This window comes from Lithobates pipiens, unplaced genomic scaffold, assembly GCF_037356315.1.
Source record: "Lithobates pipiens isolate NorthernLeopardFrog02 unplaced genomic scaffold, aLitPip1_a1.2 Scaffold_162, whole genome shotgun sequence".
Classification (NCBI taxonomy): domain Eukaryota; kingdom Metazoa; phylum Chordata; class Amphibia; order Anura; family Ranidae; genus Lithobates; species Lithobates pipiens.
The window spans coordinates 7,760,485-7,785,529 of NW_027507750.1; the positions used below are offsets into that span (position 1 = coordinate 7,760,485).

The window sequence follows — 25,045 nt, forward strand, 5'->3', positions numbered from 1 at the left end:
GTATCAGATGAGATAGTATCAGATGTGACAGTATCAGATGAGATAGTATCAGATGTGACAGTATCAGATGAGATAGTATCAGATGTGACAGTATCAGATGAGATAGTATCAGATGTGACAGTATCAGATGTGACAGTATCAGATGTGAGAGTATCAGATGTGAGAGTATCAGATGTGACAGTATCAGATGTGAGAGTATCAGATGTGAGAGTATCAGATGTGACAGTATCAGATGTGACAGTATCAGATGTGAGAGTATCAGATGTGACAGTATCAGATGTGACAGTATCAGATGTGAGAGTATCAGATGTGAGAGTATCAGATGTGAGAGTATCAGATGTGAGAGTATCAGATGTGATAGTATCAGATGTGAGAGTATCAGATGTGAGAGTATCAGATGTGAGAGTATCAGATGTGATAGTATCAGATGTGACAGTATCAGATGTGACAGTATCAGATGTGAGAGTATCAGATGTGAGAGTATCAGATGTGACAGTATCAGATGTGAGAGTATCAGATGTGAGAGTATCAGATGTGACAGTATCAGATGTGAGAGTATCAGATGTGAGAGTATCAGATGTGACAGTATCAGATGTGACAGTATCAGATGTGAGAGTATCAGATGTGACAGTATCAGATGTGACAGTATCAGATGTGAGAGTATCAGATGTGAGAGTATCAGATGTGAGAGTATCAGATGTGACAGTATCAGATGTGACAGTATCAGATGTGACAGTATCAGATGTGAGAGTATCAGATGTGACAGTATCAGATGTGACAGTATCAGATGAGATAGTATCAGATGTGACAGTATCAGATGAGATAGTATCAGATGTGACAGTATCAGATGAGATAGTATCAGATGTGACAGTATCAGATGAGATAGTATCAGATGTGACAGTATCAGATGAGATAGTATCAGATGTGACAGTATCAGATGTGACAGTATCAGATGTGAGAGTATCAGATGTGAGAGTATCAGATGTGACAGTATCAGATGTGAGAGTATCAGATGTGAGAGTATCAGATGTGACAGTATCAGATGTGACAGTATCAGATGTGAGAGTATCAGATGTGACAGTATCAGATGTGACAGTATCAGATGTGAGAGTATCAGATGTGAGAGTATCAGATGTGAGAGTATCAGATGTGAGAGTATCAGATGTGATAGTATCAGATGTGAGAGTATCAGATGTGAGAGTATCAGATGTGAGAGTATCAGATGTGATAGTATCAGATGTGACAGTATCAGATGTGACAGTATCAGATGTGACAGTATCAGATGTGACAGTATCAGATGTGAGAGTATCAGATGTGAGAGTATCAGATGTGACAGTATCAGATGTGAGAGTATCAGATGTGACAGTATCAGATGTGAGAGTATCAGATGTGACAGTATCAGATGTGACAGTATCAGATGTGACAGTATCAGATGTGACAGTATCAGATGTGAGAGTATCAGATGTGACAGTATCAGATGTGACAGTATCAGATGTGACAGTATCAGATGTGAGAGTATCAGATGTGACAGTATCAGATGTGACAGTATCAGATGAGATAGTATCAGATGTGACAGTATCAGATGAGATAGTATCAGATGTGACAGTATCAGATGAGATAGTATCAGATGTGACAGTATCAGATGAGATAGTATCAGATGTGACAGTATCAGATGAGATAGTATCAGATGTGACAGTATCAGATGTGACAGTATCAGATGTGAGAGTATCAGATGTGAGAGTATCAGATGTGACAGTATCAGATGTGAGAGTATCAGATGTGAGAGTATCAGATGTGACAGTATCAGATGTGACAGTATCAGATGTGAGAGTATCAGATGTGACAGTATCAGATGTGACAGTATCAGATGTGAGAGTATCAGATGTGAGAGTATCAGATGTGAGAGTATCAGATGTGAGAGTATCAGATGTGATAGTATCAGATGTGAGAGTATCAGATGTGAGAGTATCAGATGTGAGAGTATCAGATGTGATAGTATCAGATGTGACAGTATCAGATGTGACAGTATCAGATGTGAGAGTATCAGATGTGATAGTATCAGATGTGACAGTATCAGATGTGACAGTATCAGATGTGAGAGTATCAGATGTGAGAGTATCAGATGTGACAGTATCAGATGTGAGAGTATCAGATGTGAGAGTATCAGATGTGACAGTATCAGATGTGAGAGTATCAGATGTGAGAGTATCAGATGTGACAGTATCAGATGTGACAGTATCAGATGTGAGAGTATCAGATGTGACAGTATCAGATGTGACAGTATCAGATGTGAGAGTATCAGATGTGAGAGTATCAGATGTGAGAGTATCAGATGTGAGAGTATCAGATGTGATAGTATCAGATGTGAGAGTATCAGATGTGAGAGTATCAGATGTGAGAGTATCAGATGTGATAGTATCAGATGTGAGAGTATCAGATGTGACAGTATCAGATGTGATAGTATCAGATGTGAGAGTATCAGATGTGACAGTATCAGATGTGATAGTATCAGATGTGAGAGATTTGTTGCCACACAACACTGAGGTTACTTTGTTGCACATTTAGGCCTCCTGCACAAAGTATGAATTTGTCCTAAAAATATGCTGGATTTTTCTTCTGCCAGAACTTGGCTCACAAAAGTCCATCAGGCGCGGTTCACAGCTGGGAGTAGCAGAAACGCAGGCGGGGGGACGAGTGTTTTTGTCCACGTTTCTGCAAGAGCATAAAAAAAAAAATACACGCTAAAACGCTGAACGCGATTGCGGTGCCATTCTTTCTTACTGCATTGGTGCTCATTACCATATGTGTATGAACGCGCGTACATACGCAACACCGAGGCCCCGTTCACACTGAGCGACACCACTGCCATATGCCCCGCACACACGATCGGAAATTCGGCCAGCAAAAGACCGATGAGAGCTTTTGGTCGGAAAATGTGACCGCGTGTACGCTCCATCGGACGTTTGCTGGCCCATTTCCCGCCAGCAAAAGATCGAGAGCAGGTTCTCAATTTTTCGGTCGGAAAAAAGTTTTGCTCGGAAATTCCGATCGCCTGTGCTAATTCCGAAGTCGCAAAATTCCTACGCATGCTCGGAAACAATTCGGCGCATGCTCAGAAGCATTGAACTTCATGTTCTGGGCTCGTCGTGGTGTTGCACGTCTCCGGCGTTCTCGACGGGTCGAAAGTTCAGTGAACTTTTGTGGTGACCCGCGTGTATGCAAGCCGAGCTTGAGCGGAATTCCGTCGGAAAAACAATCCAAGATTTTTCCGATGGAAGATCCGCTCGTGTGTGCGCGGCCTTACTGTGCTAGTGCGCTTTTGTTTTTGCACATTTTTTATGGTATGTTTTTCGAGCTGCACCATCCATTGGAATTATTCCTCCCTCTGCTCCAAAATTGTGCTAAAGAACTTCATGTACCGAATCGAGATCACACTGAAAATGACCCGAACCTACGTCTTCTTCATCCTCCTACTTCCTCCGTCTTCTTCATCCTCCTACTTCCTCCGTCTTCTTCATCCTCCTACTTCCTCCGTCTTCTTCATCCTCCTACTTCCTCCGTCTTCTTCATCCTCCTACTTCCTCCTTCTTGTACCCTCCGCCACCGCCACACACTGACAGATCTCTCTTCTCTTCCAGGGACATTTCCAACAACAGGATTGGCTGCGTCATTTCAGCTGCGTTCCAGGGACTGAACAGTCTAGGCCGCCTGTATGTAAATATATACTGCACCCAACCAAATGTATATATGAAGTATACTGTATACCATACCCAACCAATTGTATATACAGTATATATACTCTACAGTATATACCATACCCAACCAAATGTATATATCATGTATACTATACCCAACCAAATGTATATACACTACAGTATATATACTCTACAGTGTATACCATACCCAACAAAATGTATATATACTGTATATACCATATCCAACCAAATGTATATAATATGTATACTGTACACTATACCCAACCAAATGTATATATGAAGTATACTGTATACCATACCCAACCAAATGTATATACAGTATATATACTATACAATATATACCATACCCAACCAAATGTATATATACTGTATATACCATATCCAACCAAATGTATATATACTGTATATACCATATCCAACCAAATGTATATATTAAGTATATTGTATATTATACCCAACCAAATGTATATATACTATATATACCATACCCAACCAAATGTATATATGAAGTATACTGTATACCATACCCAACCAAATGTATATACAGTATATATACTCTACAGTATATACCATACCCAACCAAATGTATATATACTATATATACCATACCCAGCCAAATGTATATACAGTATATATACTATACAGTATATACCATACCCGACCAAATATATATATATATATATATATATATATATATACTGTATATACCATACCCAACCAACATTATATATTACCAAAAGTATTGGTACACCTGCCTTTACACACACATGAACATTAATGACATCCCAGTCTTAGTCCGGAGGGTTCAATATTGAGTTGGCTCCGCCCTTTACAGCGATAACAGCTTCAACTCTTCTGGGAAGGCCGTCCACAAGGTTTAGGAGATGTGTCTATGGGAATGTTGGACCATTCTTCCAGAAGAGCATTTGTGAGGTCAGGCACTGATGTTGGACAAGAAGGTCCTGGCTTGCAGTCTCCACTCTAATTCACCCTAAAGGTGTTCTGTCAGGTTGAGGTCAGGACTCTGTGCAGGCCAGTCAAGCTCCTCCACCCCCCAAACTCGCTCATCCATGTCTTTATGGACCTTGCTTTGTGCACTGGGGCACAGTCATGCTGGAACAGGAAAGGGGTCATCCCCAAACCATTCCCACAAATTTGGGAGCATGAAATTGTCCAAAATGTCTTGGTATGCCGATGTCATAATGCCGCGTACACACGACCGGACTTTTCAACATCCAAAGTCTGACGGAATGATTCCGACAGACCATTCGATCGTGTGTGGGCTGCAGCGGACTTTTGATTCGCAAAAGTCTGACAGACTTTAGAAATGGAACATGCTTCAAATTTTTCCGCCAGAACTCTGCCGGACCCAGAAATCCGCTCGTGTGTGTGCTAGTCTGACGGACTAAAACCGACGCTAGGGCAGCTATTGGCTACTGGCTATGAACTTCCTTATTCTAGTCCAGTCGTACGTCATCACATTCGAATCCATCGGAGTTTGGTGTGATTGTGTGTGGCCAAGTCCGTTCATTCGGAAAGTCCGTCAGAACTCTGTCAGAACTCCGGCAGAACTCCTTCGAAAGTCTGTCGGACATAAGTCTGGTCGTGTGTACGCGGCATAAGAGTTCCCTTCACTGGAACTAGGAGCCCAACCCCTGAAAAACAACCCCACACCATAATCCCCCCCTCCACCAAATGTCTTGGACCAGTGCACAAAGCAAGGTCCATAAAGACATGGATGAGCAAGTTTGGGGTGGAGGAACCTGACTGGCCTGCACAGAGTCCTGACCTCAACCCGATAGAACACCTTTGGGATGAATTAGAGCAGTCAGTACCTGACCTCACAAATGCTCTTCTGGAAGAATGGTCAAACATTCCCATAGACACCCTCCTAAAACTTGTGGACGGCCTTCCCAGAAGAGGTGAAGCTGTTATATCTCCAAAGGGTGGAGCCAACTCAATATTGAACCCTCCGGACTAAGACTGGGAGGCCATTAAAGTTTATGTGCGTGTAAAGGCAGGTGTCCCAATACTTTTGGTAATATAGTGCACCTCAGCTTGGGAATCAGTTTGCTGTGTGCATTGCGGGGTTAATATAAGGAAGCCGCTCGCAGAATTGTTCGCATTTTTTCCACCTTCCCAAGTCTTTCTGATCTTGATGACCACAGCAGAAATCGGGATCATCGGTTGTATCTTTTGTCTCGGTGCCGCAGTGGATCTAGAAACATTCAAGGCTAAAAAAATAAAAAATAAAATGATAAAGTAGGAAAAATATTTATCTTGGCTGTTGTCTCCCCGAGAGCCCAGAATAGAGCCTCTTATTTCAGCGACCGCAAGGCAGAGGAACAAGCGCCCTTTCCCTAAAATATCCCGCGATTAAAATGCCAGCACTCCTCCGACACTTCCATGGCTGTAAAACATTCTGACCAGGCATTCGCTAGGCCCGGCTCTATTTCGGGACAGTTAGAATGAACATCCCTCCTGTGTTTTTTTTTTGTTCAGTGGAGCTCCGGCACTATTTGCGGGCATGGAAGACTGACCGTCGCTCGCAGGCGCGGTCACGTGACCGCGCCGCATCCCAGCTGGAGATGGGGGGGGGGGGGGCGCGGTTCCAGGTTGGGAGGCAGCCTGTAATTCCAGAATTCCTGGGCTGTGCTGTTCTCTACCTTGTGCTGTGGTCAGCCCTATCTCCGCCAGGAACCAGAGATCGTTATTAGAACTTCTAAAGGAGCGCCAGTCCCTGCGTTCCCAACGAGGATCCGGTCCTAAGAAAATGCAGAAAAGGCTAAAAAATTTTTTTTAGGATTAAGCTGGCCAGATACTAGTAGAATCTCCTTCCAAAATGTTTTTGTCTTTGTCACCGGGGGCCACGTAAGAGATGCGAGACCGAGGTAGTGGGGAGGCCTCCCTCCCTTGCACCTCGGGTCCTTGAAGCCTCTGGAGATGGAGACAGAGACTTGGTGGACACCGAGTGGCACGGGGTGCCAGGGGGGGCGGAGCACTGTGCAAGCCTATGCCCTTGTACACACGGGTCGGAGATTCCGACAACCAAATCCGTCGGATTTTGTCCGACGGATTTTGTCCGAAACTGTTGCATACACAACGGTCGGACAAAGTTGTCGGAAAATCCGATCGTTCGGAACGTGATGACGTTATTTCCTTACGACGGGACTACGTTCAGGCTAGTAGCCGATAGCTTTGGTGTCGGAAATTTGATCTGAGCATGCGTGGCACTTTGTCCGATCGGAATTCTCTACACATGATCGGAGTATGTCCGATCGGAGCATTTTGTTGGAAAATATTTCCGGCAAGTTGGATATTCCGACGGAAACAGTCCGATGCAGACCACACACAGTCGGGAATATCCGACAAAACGCTCCGATCGGACACATTCCGTCGGAATCTCCGACCGTGTGTACAAGGGCTATGTCCGAGATCCGAGCCGAGGTCAAGTCCAGTTTGGCGACGAACTATAAAAGGGTTAATCAGAAGGAGAATGGTCGAGATCCAAGCCGGGGTCAGTTCCAATCTGGCAGCTGAGTACAAAAGGGGCAAAGAAGTAGAATGGTTAAGGTACAAATCCGAGGTCAATGGCAAGCAGCAATCAAGAGTAGTCAAATAGGTTTCCAGGTCACAACAAGTTCAGACAGATCACACACTAGCACAGGAACAAGGGGGGGACTGAAGACAATCCAGCAATTTGGCAGTGTCTGGGCTGAGCTTATATAGGGAAGTTTGAGGTTACTTCCTGTGCGCCTCCTGGGCATTTTCCTGCCTTTTTCCATCAGGTTGAGGTCACTTCCTGTGCGCCTCCTGGGCATTTTCCTGCCTTTTTCCATCAGGTTGAGGTCACTTCCTGTGCGCCTCCTGGCCATTTTCCCACCTTTTTCCATCAGGTTGAGGTCACTTCCTGTGCACCTCCTGGGCATTTTCCTGCCTGTTTACATCAGGTTGAGGTCACTTCCTGTGCGCCTCCTGGGCATTTTCCTGCCTGTTTACATCAGGTTGAGGTCACTTCCCCTGCACCTCCTGGGCATTTTCCTGCCTTTTCCCATCAGGTTGAGGTCACTTCCCGTGCGCCTCCTGGGCATTTTCCTGCCTGTTTACATCAGGTTGAGGTCACTTCCTGTGCACCTCCTGGGCATTTTCCTGCCTGTTTACATCAGGTTGAGGTCACTTCCTGTACGCCTCCTGGGCATTTTCCTGCCTGTTTACATCAGGTTGAGGTCACTTCCCCTGCACCTCCTGGGCATTTTCCTGCCTTTTTCCATCAGGTTGAGCTCACTTCCCGTGCGCCTCCTGGGCATTTTCTTGCCTTTTTCCATCAGGTTGAGCTCACTTCCCGTGCGCCTCCTGGGCATTTTCTTGCCTTTTTCCATCAGGTTGAGGTCACTTCCTGTGCACCTCCTGGGCATTTTCCTGCCTGTTTACATCAGGTTGAGGTCACTTCCTGTGCGCCTCCTGGGCATTTTCCTGCCTGTTTACATCAGGTTGAGGTCACTTCCTGTACGCCTCCTGGGCATTTTCCTGCCTGTTTACATCAGGTTGAGGTCACTTCCCCTGCACCTCCTGGGCATTTTCCTGCCTTTTTCCATCAGGTTGAGCTCACTTCCCGTGCGCCTCCTGGGCATTTTCTTGCCTTTTTCCATCAGGTTGAGGTTACTTCCCCTGCGCCTCCTGGGCATTTTCCTGTCTGTTTACATCAGGTTGAGCTCACTTCCTATGCGCTTCCTGGGCATTTTCCTGCCTTTTTCCATCAGATTGAGGTCACTTTCTGTGCGCCTCCTGAGCATTTTCCTGTCTGTTTACATCAGGTTGAGGTCACTTCCTGTGCGCCTCTTGGGCATTTTCCTGCCTTTTTCCATCAGGTTGAGGTCACTTCCTGTGCACCTCCTGGGCATTTTCCTGCCTGTTTACATCAGGTTGAGGTCACTTCCTGTGCGCCTCCTGGGCATTTTCCCTCCTTTTTCCATCAGGTTGAGGTCACTTCCTGTGCGCCTCCTGGGCATTTTCCCACCTTTTTCCATCAGGTTGAGGTCACTTCCTGTGCGCCTCCTGGGCATTTTCCCACCTTTTTCCATCAGGTTGAGGTCACTTCCTGTGCGCCTCCTGGGCATTTTCCCACCTTTTTCCATCAGGTTGAGGTCACTTCCTGTGCGCCTCCTGGGCATTTTCCCACCTTTTTCCATCAGGTTGAGGTCACTTCCTGTGCGCCTCCTGGGCATTTTCCCACCTTTTTCCATCAGGTTGAGGTCACTTCCTGTGCGCCTCCTGGGCATTTTCCTGCTGTTTCCATCAGGTCTTCTGCACAGGTGCGGGTTGGCGCACTGAGGCGTCTTCGGCGCATGCTCAGTTGGCAAGGATTTCCTCTTGCACCATTGGGACATGCGTAGTAAGCCCTGGACTCTTACAGTATTTGAACATAGTGATGGGAAAATTCTAAGGCGCAGGATGGAAATTGTTTCTCAAATGAACAAAATTCTAACAGCAGATGTAGATTTCTCTTGGGAAATTACATTCATTGTAAAATCGAATGTTAAAAGCGAACAAATTTTGAAAAGACTTTCAGGTAGTAGGTTGCTAGGAACATTTAGTGTGATTCCTCTGTAAACAGTGGAGCATGGGTTGATTACCTAGGGCTGTTCACTGTCTCACAGGCTGCTACATAGTTACATAGTAAATGTTCTACTACTTCCCCGTCTTCTAGAGATTTCTAGAAGTATAGTGGGAGAGAGAGAGCATAACAGGCAGCCTCAATATTTATGGAATTCCAGCCAATCCATGAGGAGGGCTGTTCACTGTGCCCAGAAGGTGGAAGGAGAGCGCATAAATATTCTGAGGCCTGGTAGCCAAGGTGCAAAGTTCCTGGGTCCAATCATTCAGGTGGAGACCAATTGTAGGGGCTCTGCCCCTGGGGCATAGAGACAGAGAGGAAGGCACTGGGGCCTTTGAAGACATTAAGGTCCCAGTCAAGCTTAGCAGTGGGGGGGGGGGATTCCGAAGGTGGAGGGAAAGCCCATAAATACACTAAGGCCTGACAGCCAAGGTGTAGAGTTCATGTGTCCTGTCATTCGGGAGACCCCTTTGTAGGGGCTCTGCAGAGAAGAGGCCACTGGAGCCTTTGAAGACATCGAGGTCCATCTGGGGGCCTACCGAGGAGAAACTGGATCAGAGACTGAGCAGAGCCAGGGAGGGGGTGGTGTTGCTGTCAGAACCGAGCCATGGGGCCCAGGTGGGAACCTGTCAGAGCCGAGCTGCTGGGGGGGGGGGGTAGTTGTTTGTTTGCTGCCCGCCCAAAAGAAAGAACCCACCAGCCGCCACTGCAGAGGCGAAGTGGCGGTGGGGTGGTTTTATCTCACAAGCAAGTGTAGTGCAGCCAGGAGTTGTACAACTTCATCAAGAGAGCAGAGTGCAGCCAGAAGCCTTGTTTATCAAACCCATAGTTTCAGTAAAAAACACACTAGCATTCATTTTAGTGCACAAACACAATATATTACCCAATTATTGGTAAAATATAAAAGATGAGGTTGTGTCAAGTAAACAGATACCAAACACGACAAGCCTTAAACTTGTTTGCGTCTGTTAAATGGTGAAAAAACGTAGACACCTTAAAATTGTCTATAAGGGACGTTTTGAAAGTCTTGCGTAGGTTATCATTTTAGAGTTGGTCACCCTAGAACAGGGGTGGGCAACCTCGGGCCCTCCAGCTGTGGTGAAACTACAAGTCCCATGAGACATTGTAAGGAGAGTTGCCGCCTCATCCCTTTAGGCCGGGTTCACACCATAGCGATGCGGGAACGCCGCGAATCCGCGGCGTTTTCCCGCACCGAATGCCTCCCGCCAGCAGTTCACACTGCCCTATGCGGACTGCTGGGAGTGTCAATGAAATGTTAATGACATCCCCAGATCCGTCCGCATATCGCAGTGCGATCTGCACACTCGCACAGGAATCGGATCGCATGGTGTGAACACCCATGCGATCCGATTCTGCTGCGGACCAAAAAAAGGGTCCCGTGCGAGTTTGCTGCGGGAGCGATGCGAATTCAGCCATACTATCTGTATACTATCTGTATGGCTGAACTCGCATCGCTACGGAGATCGGATGTGATTTGCACTGCAGTGCGGTGCGAATCACATCCGGATCTCCCACCCGCAGCAGTGTGAACCCAGCCTTAAACCCGAACACCTTTGAATGACTCGGGTTCTGAGGCTAATTAAGTGCAGGTAAGGCTCCAGGTGAGTTTAATTACCACCTTAATCAGCCACAGAACCCGTGTAATTCATATGTGTTCGGGTTTAAAGAGATGAGGTGGCAACCATAATTGCAAGACCCTGACAATCACAGGCATGACTCCTGGAGGCATGGTGGGATTTGTAGTTTTACCACAGCTGGGGTGCCGAGGTCGCCTACCCCTGCCCTAGAACTATTGTTCTCAGTTCACTGTACATGGCGATACCTAGTTGTAACCTGATCGCCATTTGCGTACGTAGGAGCACCCAACATGCACGTTTTTGTATGGACGTGCACGTAGAGGGTGAGGGACTTTACAAAAATGTTTACTTTACCAAATTTAATTTTTATTTTAACATTTTTATTAAATTATAAAGTTTCTAAACTTTATTTTTAGTACTTTATTACTATCATGTAGGGGGGGCTGAGAGCACCTATGTGATGCCATGGTAAAACATTACAGGTTCTCTGAGGGGATATCCAGGGTCTATTAGACTCCTTATGTCACCAATGGACCCAACTGAAGTTGAGGAAGCACGGATTATATGTTTTTATTTTATTTTTGTGTATTTCAGATGTTCATAATTCCATCTCTCTGTGTTTCTATAGCTCCATATCTGGAAACATCTTCTCTACCCTCCCCTCCGGGGTGTTTGATGAGCTGCCTGCCCTGAAATCTGTGTGAGTATTGGGGGTCCTCTATGTTCATATATGGTGGATTCTACATACATATATAGAAGATTCTACATCATATATAGAGGATTCTATGTTAATTTATGGAGGATTCTACATACATATATACTGTAGCACAGTGATGGCGCACCTTGGCACCCCAGATGTTTTGGAACTACATTTCCCATGATGCTCAACTACACTGCAGAGTGCATGAGCATCATGGGAAATGTAGTCCCAAAACATTTGGGGTGCCAAGGTTCGCCATCGCAGCTGTAGAAGATTCTACATCATATATAGAGGATTCTATGTTCATTTATGGAGGATTCTACATTCATAGCTAGAGGATTCTATGTACATATATGGTGGATTCTACATACATATATACTGTAGAACAGGGATAGCGAACCTTGGCACCCCAGATGTTTTGGAACTACACTGCAGAGTGCATGAGCATCATGGGAAATGTAGTTCCAAAACATCTGGGGTGCCCAGGTTCGCCATCACTGATGTAGAAGATTCTATCTAGACCAGTGATTCTCAACCAGGGTTTCCGTGGAACCCTTGGGTTCCTCCAGAGGTTGCTAGGGGTTCCTTCAGGATTGGCAATTTCTGACTCTCAGATAAGTTCCCACCGACACCTTTGATCTTTCTTGATATCTGTAAGGAGATTATTCTTCCCAATGACCACAAGTGTAAGGACAATTCTTCCCCTGGGCCCTGACCATCACACTGATGTATCATAAGTTGTAGATTTCTAATTTTTAGCAGGGGTTCCCCCGAGACCGGAGAACTATTTCAAGGGTTCCTCCATGTTAAAAAGGTTGAGAAAGGCTGATCTAGAGGATTCTATGTTCATTTATGGAAGATTCATATCTAGAGGATTCTATGTTCATATATGGAAGATTCTACCTTCGCATATAGAGGGATTCCATAGGACAAATCCTATACCTTTGGCGACAATTTTTTCTTTCAGGGACTTTTCTACGGAGTTCCTGACCTGTGACTGTCACCTGAGCTGGGTGGCCGCATTGACCAAGAATGGCTCCATCCAGATCTCTGACCGGACGTTCTGCTCGTACCCTAGTGCACTCAGAGACCGGCCTCTGCGGAACCTGAAGGAAAGCCAGCTGACTTGTGGTACGTGCCCCTACAGATAACATACGGAGGAACGGGGGGGGGGGGGGCAATTGTCATCGCTTTATTTGTTTCCTGATGATAATTGGTCCTATGACTGATTGGACTTCTCAGCTCTCCTCTTTTGTAATGGACAATGGGATTGGCTTCCTATGTGTCTCTGCTATAAATTGTTGCACCTGCTTCGAACCCTATAGACTCATTTCCAACAGTTTACTCTTTAATTTGAAAGTGTTCTAGTACAGGGTGCAGTACTCATCTTGCACTCTACAATGTAAAGTATGGTTACATACATACACCATGTGTTCAACCTACCTGTCGGCTCTGACCAGGAACAGCGGCAGAGAGGTGCCTGCTTCAAGCACTGCAAAGGGAATTGAGGAGGGGGCATAGCTGGGGCCACAGGCTTGTAGCACCCACGCTCATCGTGTAGTCTGTACGGCTTGGCTTTCAAACTTGGCTCTCTGTACATCCAGAACTGCCTAATGTTATTTATTTCAAACCAGTGATTCGGGACGTACAGTTGGCCAAGGAGTGATTTGCGTTGTTCTGACCACTATCCTACAATGAGGAATAAACTCCTCATTTTTGGAATTTGTGATGGAAGTGAGACATGCTGATACCTTCCTTGTAGAAAGATGCTTCTTCACCAGTGCCAGGCAAAGTCTTCTGCACCGTTTTCCCTCAACTGTTTGTGATATGCAACAGAGTTCTCCACGAAGAACAAGCCAGGTGTCTCATAGGACCTTTGTGCAGTCAGCAGACATTCACTCTGCGAAATATCGTTCAACCATGCCTAGAATTCCAACAACCACTTGCCTTTAACTTTTATGGATTTTATTTCATCAAGACTTGCTATGGGGAAATAGTAGGATCATTTTGATTTTAAGGCATCAAACCTCTTTCAAAACGTGTACCTCAACTCCAGCTGCTGTATTAAAACCATAGGTTTGCCAACTTTCGAAGGAAGTGTGCGACTTCGTAATGAAGAAAGCGATGGCAGATGCCTTGTTTTCTGTAATCCCATGGTAAGGTCTCGATTACACCCATGAGTCCTTATGGAACTTAGCTCAGGTATAGCCAAGCCACTATTTTTAAGGATACCTTACTGAGTGGAATTGTACAAACTGATTGGCGTAGTGCAAATGTGGTACAAATTTAGAAAAAAAGGATATATACCAGGAAACTACAGACCAGTCAGCCTAACATCAATAGTGTGGAAGGTATTTTAGGGAAGGGTAAGAGACTCAATGGTTCAATGTATTGAAATCTGAATGATCATCTAATTCCACACAGAGAGTCTTGATAAATTTGTCTCTGACATAAACATCATAAGTGAAAACCAGCATGGATTTATGAAAGCGGTTACAGATTTATGAGGAAGTAAGTGAGAAATGTGATGGTGGAATTCCAGTGGACAAAGAAATCAGAAGATACAAGGATATGGGAATTGTTAGAGAATAAAAATCATACACGCACATAGGTTGAACTGATTGGATCTGTGTCTTTTTTCAACCTTATAACTATGTGTTGCACCCTACCAGATAGGCTGCTAGGGAATATAGGCAAATTTAGCTCTGTTGTATCTCTCCTGTAATCAGTAGAGTAGATTGTGATTACTTTGGGCTGCTCTGGGCTCTGCAAGCTGCAGGTTTGATTGCTTCCTCCTGTTTTTTGAGGCTTCTATAATATAATGGGTGGGATAATCAGATGAGCAGCATTTCGTTCTTTCTCCATGCCCCCTCCGTTCTGCTGTCCCCCTCCGTTCTTCCTCCATGCCCCCTCCATTCTGCTTTCCCCCTCCGTTCTACCTCCATGCCCCCTCTGTTCTGCTCTCCCCTCCGTTCTTCCTCCATGCCCCCTCTGTTCTGCTCTCCCCCTCCGTTCTTCCTCCATGCCCCATCTGTTCTGCTCTCCCCTCCGTTCTGCCTCCATGCCCCCTCCGTTCTGCTCTCCCCCTCCGTTCTTCCTCCATGCCCCCTCTGTTCTGCTCTCCCCCTCCGATCTTCCTCTATGCCCCCTCCGTTCTTCTTCCATGCCCCCTCCATTCTTCCTCCGTGTCCCCTCCATTCTTCCTCCATGTCCCCCTCCGTTCTTCCCCCGTGTCCCCTCTGTTCTGCTCTCCCCCTCCGATCTTCCTCCATGCCCCCTCCGTTCTGCTCTCCCCCTCCGTTCTTCTTCCATGCCCCCTCCATTCTTCCTCCGTGTCCCCTCCATTCTTCCTCCATGTCCCCCTCCGTTCTTCCCCCGTGTCCCCTCTGTTCTGCTCTCCCCCTCCGTTCTTCCTCCATACCCCCTCTGTTCTGCTCTCCCCCTCCGTTCTTCCTCCATGCCCCCTCCATGCCCCCTCCATTCTTCCTCCATGCCCCCTCCATTCTTCCTCCATGCCCCCTCCGTTCTGCTGTCCCCCTCTGTTCTTCCTCCATGCCCCCTCCGTTCTGCTGTCCCCCTCTGTTCTTCCTCCATGCCCCCTCCGGTTCTGCTGTCCCCCTGCGTTCTTCCTCCATGCCGCCTCCGTTCTTCCTCCATGCCCTCTCCGTTCTGCTGTCCCCCTCCGTTCTTCCTCCGTGTCCTCCTCCGTTCTGCTGTACCCCTCCGTTCTGCTGTACCCCTCCGATCTTCCTCCATGCCCCCTCCATTCTACTCTCCCCCTCCGTTCTTCCTCCATGCCCCCTCCATTCTTCCTCCATGCCCCCTCCGTTCTGCTCTCACCCTCCGTTCTACCTCCATGCCCTCTCCATTCTTCCTCCATGCCCCCTCCATTCTTCCTCCATGCCCCCTCCATTCTTCCTCCGTGTCCCCCTCCGTTCTTCCTCCGTGTCCCCCTCCGTTCTTCCTCCGTGTCCCCTCTGTTCTGCTCTTCCCCTCCGTTCTTCCTCCATGCCCCCTCCATTCTTCCTCCATGCCCCCTCCGTTCTACTGTCCCCCTCCGTTATTCCTCCATGCCCCCTCCGTTCTTCCTCCATGCCCTCTCCGTTCTGCTGTCCCCCTTCATTCTTCCTCTGTGTCCCCCTCCATTCTGCTGCCCCCCTCCGACCTTCCTCCATGCCCCCTCCGTTCTACTCTCCCCCACCGTTCTTCCTCCATGCCCCCTCCATTCTGCTCCCACCCTCCGTTCTTCCTCCATGCCCCCTCTGTTCTGTCCCCCTCTGTTCTTCCTCCATGCCCCCTCTGCTGTCCCTCTCCATGTCCCCCTCCTTCCTTTTCTGTATGAACAGTGTCAGTGATCACTGACTCTGTCCATTCACATAACTGAAACATTGTAACCTCCTGTAAGTACGATGTCTCAGTTTAGGAATGGAGAGGAGCCGCTGTCTTCTCTCCGTTCATTTTCAGTGCAGCTGAGGCTGCAGAGAAAGGGACTGGGGATTGGGGAATCTCTATCCTCTGCCTCTTTCTCTGTCTTAAGGGGGAGATATCAGGGGTCTGTTAAGACCCCTGATATCTCACCAAAGCCCCCCAACAGGGCTGATTAAAAAAAAAACAAAAATAAAAACACAAAGTATTGCAATTAATAAAATAAAAATGATCGTAAAAAAATAATAAAAATGTAAATAAAAAACACACAGGCATTGTGCACCCCCTCCCCCACAAAAAAAAAGAAAGCATTGTAAAAAAAAAAAAAATTGTAAAAAAAAACAAAAAAACAAAAAACACTGTCACGTAAATATCGGTAATCGGTATCGGTGAGTACTTGAAAAAAAGTATCGGTACTTGTACTTGGTCTTAAAAAAGTGGTATCGGGACCAGGGCCGTCTCTAATATTGATTGGACCCTGGGCAAAAATTTTCTTGGGCCCCCCTCCCCCCATGCAATTTCACTCTCCACCTACTCTGAGACATACAATAAATAGTAGCTAGACTTAAAATCAGTTTTCTGTATCAGATCAGGCAGGAATTGAGATTGGTTGCCAGCAGTTACAGCATATCATTACTGTTTACTGACTAGTTGCTAGAGGTTACAGCACACATTACCGCTCACTGATTAGTTGCTAGACGTTACAGCACATCATCTCCTCACAGCAGGGGAGCATGATATACATAGGAATGCCGCCTTTATTTGCATATCAATGCCGCTGGCCGCAGCTAATTACTTGTTATTGTCGCTGCTATTTACATACGAATGCTGGTTATTTACATGTAAACACAGGGTCTGCAGGTGAGTCATCTGCACACAACAGTAGGGCAGAGCTGGGCAGCATTAGTACCAGCACATCACACTGAGATATCGGGACACAGCACAGGAATAAAACTTCAAGGGACAAGGGAATTTAAACCTGGATAGTTGGCAAGTATGAGGCAGCTGTTTTGGGCCCCACAACAATAACAGGGCCCAGGGCAGCTTCCCCTTTTGCCCTGCCTTAAAGACGGCCCTGATCGGGACAACCCTAGTTTCTATAGCATCCCCTATTGTCCCCAGAGTTCTCCCTTACATCAGAGTCTGTAGAGTCCCCCCTTACAGTGAAAAGGAACTCTGTGGTTTCAGATGTAAAAGGGGGAACTCTGTGGACTCTGATGTAAAGGAGGACTCTTGTTATTAATGCCATATGATTAGAAATGTTATTTAATAGCAAAATATATGTATAGCTTATACTATTTAAAAAATAAATAAATAATTGTGCGCCGCAAAAGTGTTTCGAGTTTGATTTGAAGAAAAGGTGGCGACCCAAGCCCTGCCAATCTTGACTCACGGATTCTCCAGATGGTATTGAACTTCTATGTGAAGTTAAATCTGGTCTGCAACATCTGGACTGGTTTATTGGAGGGCTTTTATGGCTTTTATGGTCGTACTTTCTGGGTGTCGTGGGTTGAATGCTGGATGAATTGTTAACCAACCCAATACAAGTCACCATAGTGCTGCTGGGATACGGCAAGACGCTCTCCACTGGTGCCGAGCCAAGGACGGGTTATATTCATCTCATTCAGTTCATCACTGGCAGACTTTGGAACCTTCGTTGTAAAAGTTTAGTAAATATAATGCCCTACAGAAGGTAGGTACTACTCTCAAAGAACTCCGTTAATTTGCATCAGTATTCCTTGAGGTTTACCCGTTCTCAGCTGGTGAACGTAGCTCCTAGCTGACCTTGGTAATAGGAAGGATAATGCCACCAAGGGTTCCCCGGTGACTTCTTCATTAAGTATTATCTGTTTTGTTTGCAGAAGGGACACCGGAGCTCCACACCCACCAGCTCATCCCATCCTTGCGGCAAGTTGTGTTTCAGGGCGACAGAATTCCTATTCAGTGTACAGCAAGTTACTTGGGCAACGGCAGCCAAATCATCTGGTACCACAACGGAAAGCAGGTGGAGGAGGATGATGAACAGGGCATTATCCTGGAGAAGACCATCGTCCATGACTGCACCTTTATCACAAGGTACGGGGATCATTGCAGGAAAAATTAACCCCCCCCCCCCCCCCACAGGTAGAAAAAAAAAACATTTAATACATATATTTTTGCTAAAAATTCTTAAGAGATTTTGTGACTGGCGGGGGAGGGGCGAATTACTGAAGGTGTAAAGTGCAAGCACCTAGAGGCGCAGACCCCCCCACCCAAACTTTCCTGTCATGGCCAAAACTCTGACTGTCCTTACACACACCTCCCAACATTTTGAGATGGGAATGAGGGACACCTACTAGAAAACGTATGTAGTCATAGGGCACACCCCCTGCCACTCCCCCTTAAAGGGGAAATAACAAAAAAAAGGTTAATTAAATCCGCAAGTGCTTTTTTCTAACACTACTATTCCTTTATATTGGCTTTTAAAATTGAAAAAAGGTTTAGCGCTGGGAAAACACTTTTTGAAAGATAAAAAGTGCATATTATATACAACTTTATAGATCAGACCAAAATGAGGGACAAATGAGGGGGGAAAGAGGGACAGAGGGACTTTGCACCAAATCAGGGACAGGCCCTTGAAATCAGGGACAGTTGGGAGCTATGCTTACAAGGAAATTCCTATTGGCCAGTAAGGCTGCCCATCATAATGATTGGCCAATAGGAATGTGTAGGGGGAGTGGTTTTGTGGTGCCGGTGCTTTGCCAAAATGGCCTGGTGTTTGTAATGCCGCGTACACACGATCAGATTGTCCGGCGTACTTAGTCCGCTGAAACGCATTTCAGCGGACAATTCGATCGTGTGTGGGCTTCAGCGGACTTTTCCAGCGTGAAGTCCAGCGGACTAAGAAAGTATTTTTGCACTCCAATCTTCCCGTCGGACTTGGGTTTCAGCGGACAATACGTTTCGTAAGTATGCTAGTACGGTGGACTAAGAATGACGCATGCTCAGAAGCAAGTATGAAAAAGGAAGCTATTGGCTACTGGCTATTGAACTTCCTTTTTCTAGTCCCATCGTACGTGCTGTACGTCATCGCGCAAGCGAACGTCGGACTTTCTGTGTGTCCGTGTGTGGCCAAGTCCGTTCGGTAGAAAGTCCGCCAGACTATCCGCCGGATTGTATGTCGGACTAAGTACGCCAGACAATTCGATCGTGTGTACGCGGCATTAGTGAAAGGAAAGCTTGGGAGTCTTTGTAGCCATTGTATAGGCATTTATTAAAAAAGTAGCAACACGTACATCAAGTCAACGCGTTTCTAAAGGGAACAGACTTCACCCTTCTTCAGGACTGTTGCTGCGTACTTTTTAATGGGAACAATTCCCATGACTGGTTGTGTTGGATCAAGGTTTCAGAAACCCGGATGGCAGGAATGACGGCGTTAGTTGTATATTCAGCACGGTAGTAATGGCAGAGCGAGTGGGCAGGACTTACACTTTGTATTTAATTATTTTTATTCAATTTCAACCGCAAAGTTAACAATAATACTCACAGCTCTTAAAATCCATCATCACCGGCAAAACTACCACAGAGGAAGAACTAAACACAACATTCAAGTTATTCAGGGCCGTCTTTAATATTGATTGGGCCCTGGGCAAACATTTTTTTAGGCCCCCTCCCCCCATGCAATTTCGCTCTCCACCTTCTCTGAGACATACAATAAATAGCAGCTAGACTTAAAACCAGTTTACTGTATCAGATCAGGCAGCGATTGCGATTGGTTGCCAGAGGTTACAGAATATCATTACCGCTCACTGACTGGTGGCTAGAGGTTACAGCACTCCTTAAGGCTCACTGATTAGTTGCTAGAGGTTACAGCACATTATTTCTGCTTGTTGATTGGCTGCTAGAGATTACTGTACACTAATACTGCTCACTGTTTGCTATAAGTTACAGCACATCATCTCCTCACTGCAGCGGAACATGATATACATATGAATGGCACCTTTATTTACATATCAATTCTGTTGGCCTCAGCTATTTACATATGCATGTCACTGCTATTTACATATGAATGCCGCTTATTTACATGTAAACACAGGGTCTGCAGGTGAGTCATCTGTACACAACAATAGGGCAGAGCTGGGCAGCATTAATAGCAGCACTTCACACTGAGATATCGGGACACAGCACAGGACTAAAACTTCAAGGGACAAGGGAATGTAAACTGGGATAGTTGGCAAGTAGGGGGCAGCTGCTTTGGGCCCCACAACAATGACAGGGCCCAGGGCAGCTGCCCCTTTTGCCCTGCCTTAAAGACGGCCCTGAAGTTATTGTAACCTTACCCTTTATTTAACCCCAAATTCCCAACCTAACCCACCCCCCAAATACACACTGCTTGCACCAAACACTCCAATTGCAATGGTCCTCGATTGGTTGAGTAGACAACGTCGGGAATAAGGGGGGGGGGGGGGTGTTCCCCATCCCTCCTGGGTGAAATGCCCAGAGACCCGGCCGGTGGGGGGAGGCGAGAAGGCTCTCACCCCCCCCCCCCACTCCCCCGCCCCCCGCCGGCAACAAGCCAGCAGGGCGGGAGAAGTTCCACTTTAATACTGGAATAAGTTCCCAACCTGAGGCCAACCCGACCAACCCCCCTGAGAACCTAAGAAAATAAACCCATCTGCTGCCATTTTTATTTTTTCCTTGCGGGATCTTTCTGCACGTGTGCCATGAGCCCCATGCATGCGTCATCCTATGGGCTGGTGTTTATGTTGTAGGACTGGGGAATGTAGGTTCCGGGCCGTGGTAAATTTCGAGCCGAGGGAGAGCAGGAATGTCTTGTTTACACTCCGCAGTCTGCGTTTAAATTTAGCAAATGGCTCTGGTATTACAGCCCTGCATCCTGCTGACTCCGGCCCCCGATAAACTGTTTATTCCTAGCTGGCAAATCAGCCGTTTCCTCCCAGCGTGGGGGCACATCCTGTGCGTTCAGGGACTCCGATCGGATGTGCGATTCCCTTTGCCAAGGTGCACCGAGAAACCCCGAGCGATTGACGGCAAATCCGAGTCACTCGGCCCACCTAGTCTGTGCACGCTTCATTGTTACAGAACCGGGAAAAATAACACTTCAGAATCAACACGTGATACATTCCTGAGCCGCTTCCAGGCTCCGAAAATCCACCGCCGCGTATAAACTACTGCAGCCGCCCCGCTGTCCCCATCAACTCCATTTATTATACAATTAAAGTTACATATTCAAAGAACCGCGATGGCGATATTCTGTTTAGGACGTGCGCCGCATCCCTAATAAGTCATAGAAAAGACACAGAGATTTGCCCCAGTGGCAGTTTTTAGGCACTTTAGAGGTGTACTAAGGCAACATATATATATGTTATACTTCAAAAATCTATTCATTCAATCTATTTATTGATACATTGTAAAACATACTCTTAAAAATGACAAATATGGTACGGTACACATTACGGAAGATGAATACCGTATTCATATTCAATAATATGTACTGTACCATATTTGTCATTTTTAGGAGTATGTTTTACAATGTATCAATAAAATTATTATTATTATTATTATTATACAGGATTTATATAGTGCCAACAGTTTGCGCAGCACTTTTACAATTGTTTTTAATACATGTTTGAAGTATAACATATACACTATATAAGGCATATGCAATTAGCGGACCTCCAGCTGTTGCAGAACTACAAGTCCCATGACGCCTTGCAAGACTCTGACGCCCAGAGGCAGAGGCATGATGGGACTTGTAGTTTTGCAACAGCTGGAAGTCCGCTAATTGCATATCCATGCGCTATATTACCAAAAGCTACATAGTAAAATAGTAGGTGAGGTTGAAACAAGACACAAGTCCATCAAGTCCAACCTATGTGTGTGATTATACGTCAGTATTACATTGTATATCATGTATGTTGCGGTCGTTCAGGTGCTTATCTAATAGTTTCTTGAAACTATCGATGCCCCCCCTGCTGAGACCACCGCCTGTGGAAGGGAATTCCACATCCTTGCCTCTCTTACCGTAAAGAACCCTCTACACAGCTTAAATCGGAGGTCCACCCTAAAGTGGACCTTCCGCTCATCGGAACCCTCCCCCCCTCCAGCGCCACAATTGGCACCTTTCAGGGGGGAGGGGGGTGCAGGTACCTGTACAGTACAGGTATCTGCACCCACTTCCGGGATAGCTCTCTGCGGAAAGGGGCGTAGATTACGCCCCTTTCCGAAAGTCCCCCCGCTGCCTGCTGGGAAACACACAGATCCCAGAGGCAGCGGGTCCATCCTTATTGCGCAGCGCGACTCGCCCTTGTAATCTGCCTTCTTCGGCGCCAGGGCTCCTGACGTAACTTCCCTCGGCGCAGGAAGGGAGATCGGCTCTCCCCCCCCCTTCCTCTAGGCAATCATCTGGGACACGTGACAGGTCCCTGATGATTGCGCGGCCAGTCGCGGCTCGCGCATGCGCAGTGGGTGCCAGGTTGTGAAGCCACAGCCGCGTGCCCACAGTTGAAATGCCGGCGCCGCTGATCGGAGGGGGGGACAAGCGGGGCTTCGATCCCCCCCCCCCATCGCTGGACCCTGGGACACGTAAATGTCCGATTATTAAAAGTCAGCAGCTGCTGTATTTGTAGCTGCTGACTTTTCTTTTTTTTTTTTTAAGTGGGAACTCCGCTTTAAAGTATAAATAGTTGATTTAATTAAACATATATTTATTAGGACTTTTAATAAAATGTTAAACAACAAGAAAACATGTCATAGACTAATCAACACAAAGGGCACAGTTGGGGGGGCAGAAGGGCAAATTATAGGGGGAGTCAGGAGTGCCCAATACTAGGACCAGGAGAGCACAGTACAGGTTCTGGAACGTGACCATCCCGAGACAGCTTAGTAAAAAGTGTGACTGTCCCAGCAAATCCGGGACAGTTGGCAGGTATGATGCAAAGGGCGGAGCCAACTCAATATTGAACCCTACGGACTAAGACTGGGATGCCATTAAAGTTCATGTGCGTGTAAAGGCAGGTGTCCCAATACTTTTGGTAATATAGTGTATGTCGTTTTAATAAATCTCTAAAGTGTCTAAAAAATCCCCCTGGGGAAAATGTTGTTTGTTCTATTAAAGTTACATTTAGTTACATAGATAGGCTGGTTAAAAAAAGACACAAGTTCATTCAGTTCAATCAATAAAAGAGGAAAAAAATTGTATTGAACCCAAAAACCAAAAAATCCCGGGGTAATACCAGCAGCTAGCTGCCATAACCCCGATATCATTTTTTACTGTGGGCGATTCGGCATCAGCTCAAAGTGATCCTATTGGCAGATTCACCGTGGCATCCCTTTTAGAGGCGGCAGGAGAGATGCCCCTCCCGCCACTTTCCAGTCGTTTCCAGGTTTACCAGAGCCGTCGGTGAACCCGGAGGTGATCTGATCCGTTTGATTGACAGGCAGAAAGTCGAGTGAGGGCAATGGTTATGGGGACACCTGATTTATGGGGGCACTGTGATGAGGACACCTGATGTATGGAACACTGTTATGGGAACACCTGATTTATGGGGGCACTGTGATGTATGGAACACTGTTATGGGGACACCTGATTTATGGGAGTACTGTGATGGGGTACCTGATTTACGGGGGCACTGTGATGGGGGCACCTGATGTATGGAACACTGTTATGGGGACACCTGATTTATGGGAGTACTGTGATGGGGTACCTGATTTATGGGGGCACTGTGATGTATGGAACACTGTGATGGGGGCACCTGATGTATGGAACACTGTTATGGGGACACCTGATTTATGGGAGTACTGTGATGGGGTACCTGATTTATGGGGGCACTGTGATGAGGACACCTGATGTATGGAACACTGTTGTGGGGGCACCTGATGTACAGGGGCACTGTGATGGGGGTACCTGATGTATGGAACACTGTTATGGGGACACCTGATTTATGGGGGTACTGTGATGGGGTACCTGACTTAGGGGACACTGTAATGAGGACACCCGATGTATGAGGGCACTGTAATGAGGACATCTGATGTATGGAACATGGTGATGGGGGCACCTGATGTATGGAACACTGTGATGGAGGCACCTGATGTATGGGGGCACTGTGATGAGGACACCTGATGTATGGAACACTGTTATGGGGACACCTGATGTATGGAACACTGTTATGGGGACACCTGATTTATGGGGGTACTGTGATGTATGGAACACTGTGATGGGGCACCTGATGTGTAGGACACTGTGATGAGGACACCTGATGTATGGAACACTGTGATGAGGACACCTGATGTAAAGGGGCACTGTGATGGGGACACCTGATTTATGGGGGCACTGTGATGGGGACACCTGATGTATGGAACACTGTTATGGGGACATCTGATTTATGGGGGTACTGTGATGTATGGAACACTGTGATGGGGCACCTGATGTATGGGACACTGTGATGAGGACACCTGATGTAAGGGGGCACTGTGATGGGGGCACCTGATTTATGGGGGTACTGTGATGGGGACACCTGATTTATTGGAGCACTGTGATGGGGACACCTGATGTAAGGGGGCACTGCTGATGTATTGGGGCACTTTGATGGGGACACCTGAATTATGGGGGCACTTTGATGGGGACACCTGATTTATGGGGGTACTGTGATGGGTGTGATGGGGGTACCTGATGTAAGGGGGCACTGTGATGGGGACACCTGATTTATAGGGGCACTGTGATGGGGGTACCTGATGTATGGTACACTGTGATGGGGACACCTGATGTAAGGGGGCACTGTGATGAGGACACCCGATGTACGGGGGCACTGCTGATGTATGGAGGAACTTTTATTGGGACACCTGAATTATGGGGGCACTGTGATGGGGACACCTGATATACAGTAGGGCACTGCAATGGGGGGACCTGATGTACCGAGGCACTGTAATGGGGACACCTCAATTCAGACTGGTAGGGGTGCGAGTGCATTATTTTTCCCAGGGGCCCATGATG

The 25,045-nt window shown here is 46.7% G+C and overlaps 1 protein-coding gene across 2 annotated transcripts in view; it reads left to right on the forward strand.

Annotated features, from left to right (window-relative positions):
* The window catches only part of ADGRA2 (adhesion G protein-coupled receptor A2), a 367,830-nt gene that overhangs the window by 228,790 nt on the left and 113,995 nt on the right, over positions 1 to 25,045 (forward strand). For both annotated transcript variants that reach the window (XR_013276532.1, XM_077484825.1), the window contains exons 4-7: positions 3,639 to 3,710; positions 11,557 to 11,628; positions 12,596 to 12,759; positions 17,916 to 18,129. Coding sequence is in view for 1 of the 2 variants with exons in the window: in XM_077484825.1 (XP_077340951.1) it covers positions 3,639 to 3,710; positions 11,557 to 11,628; positions 12,596 to 12,759; positions 17,916 to 18,129 (522 nt within the window). In the remaining variant the exon portion in view is untranslated. The remainder of the gene's footprint in view (positions 1 to 3,638; positions 3,711 to 11,556; positions 11,629 to 12,595; positions 12,760 to 17,915; positions 18,130 to 25,045) is intronic.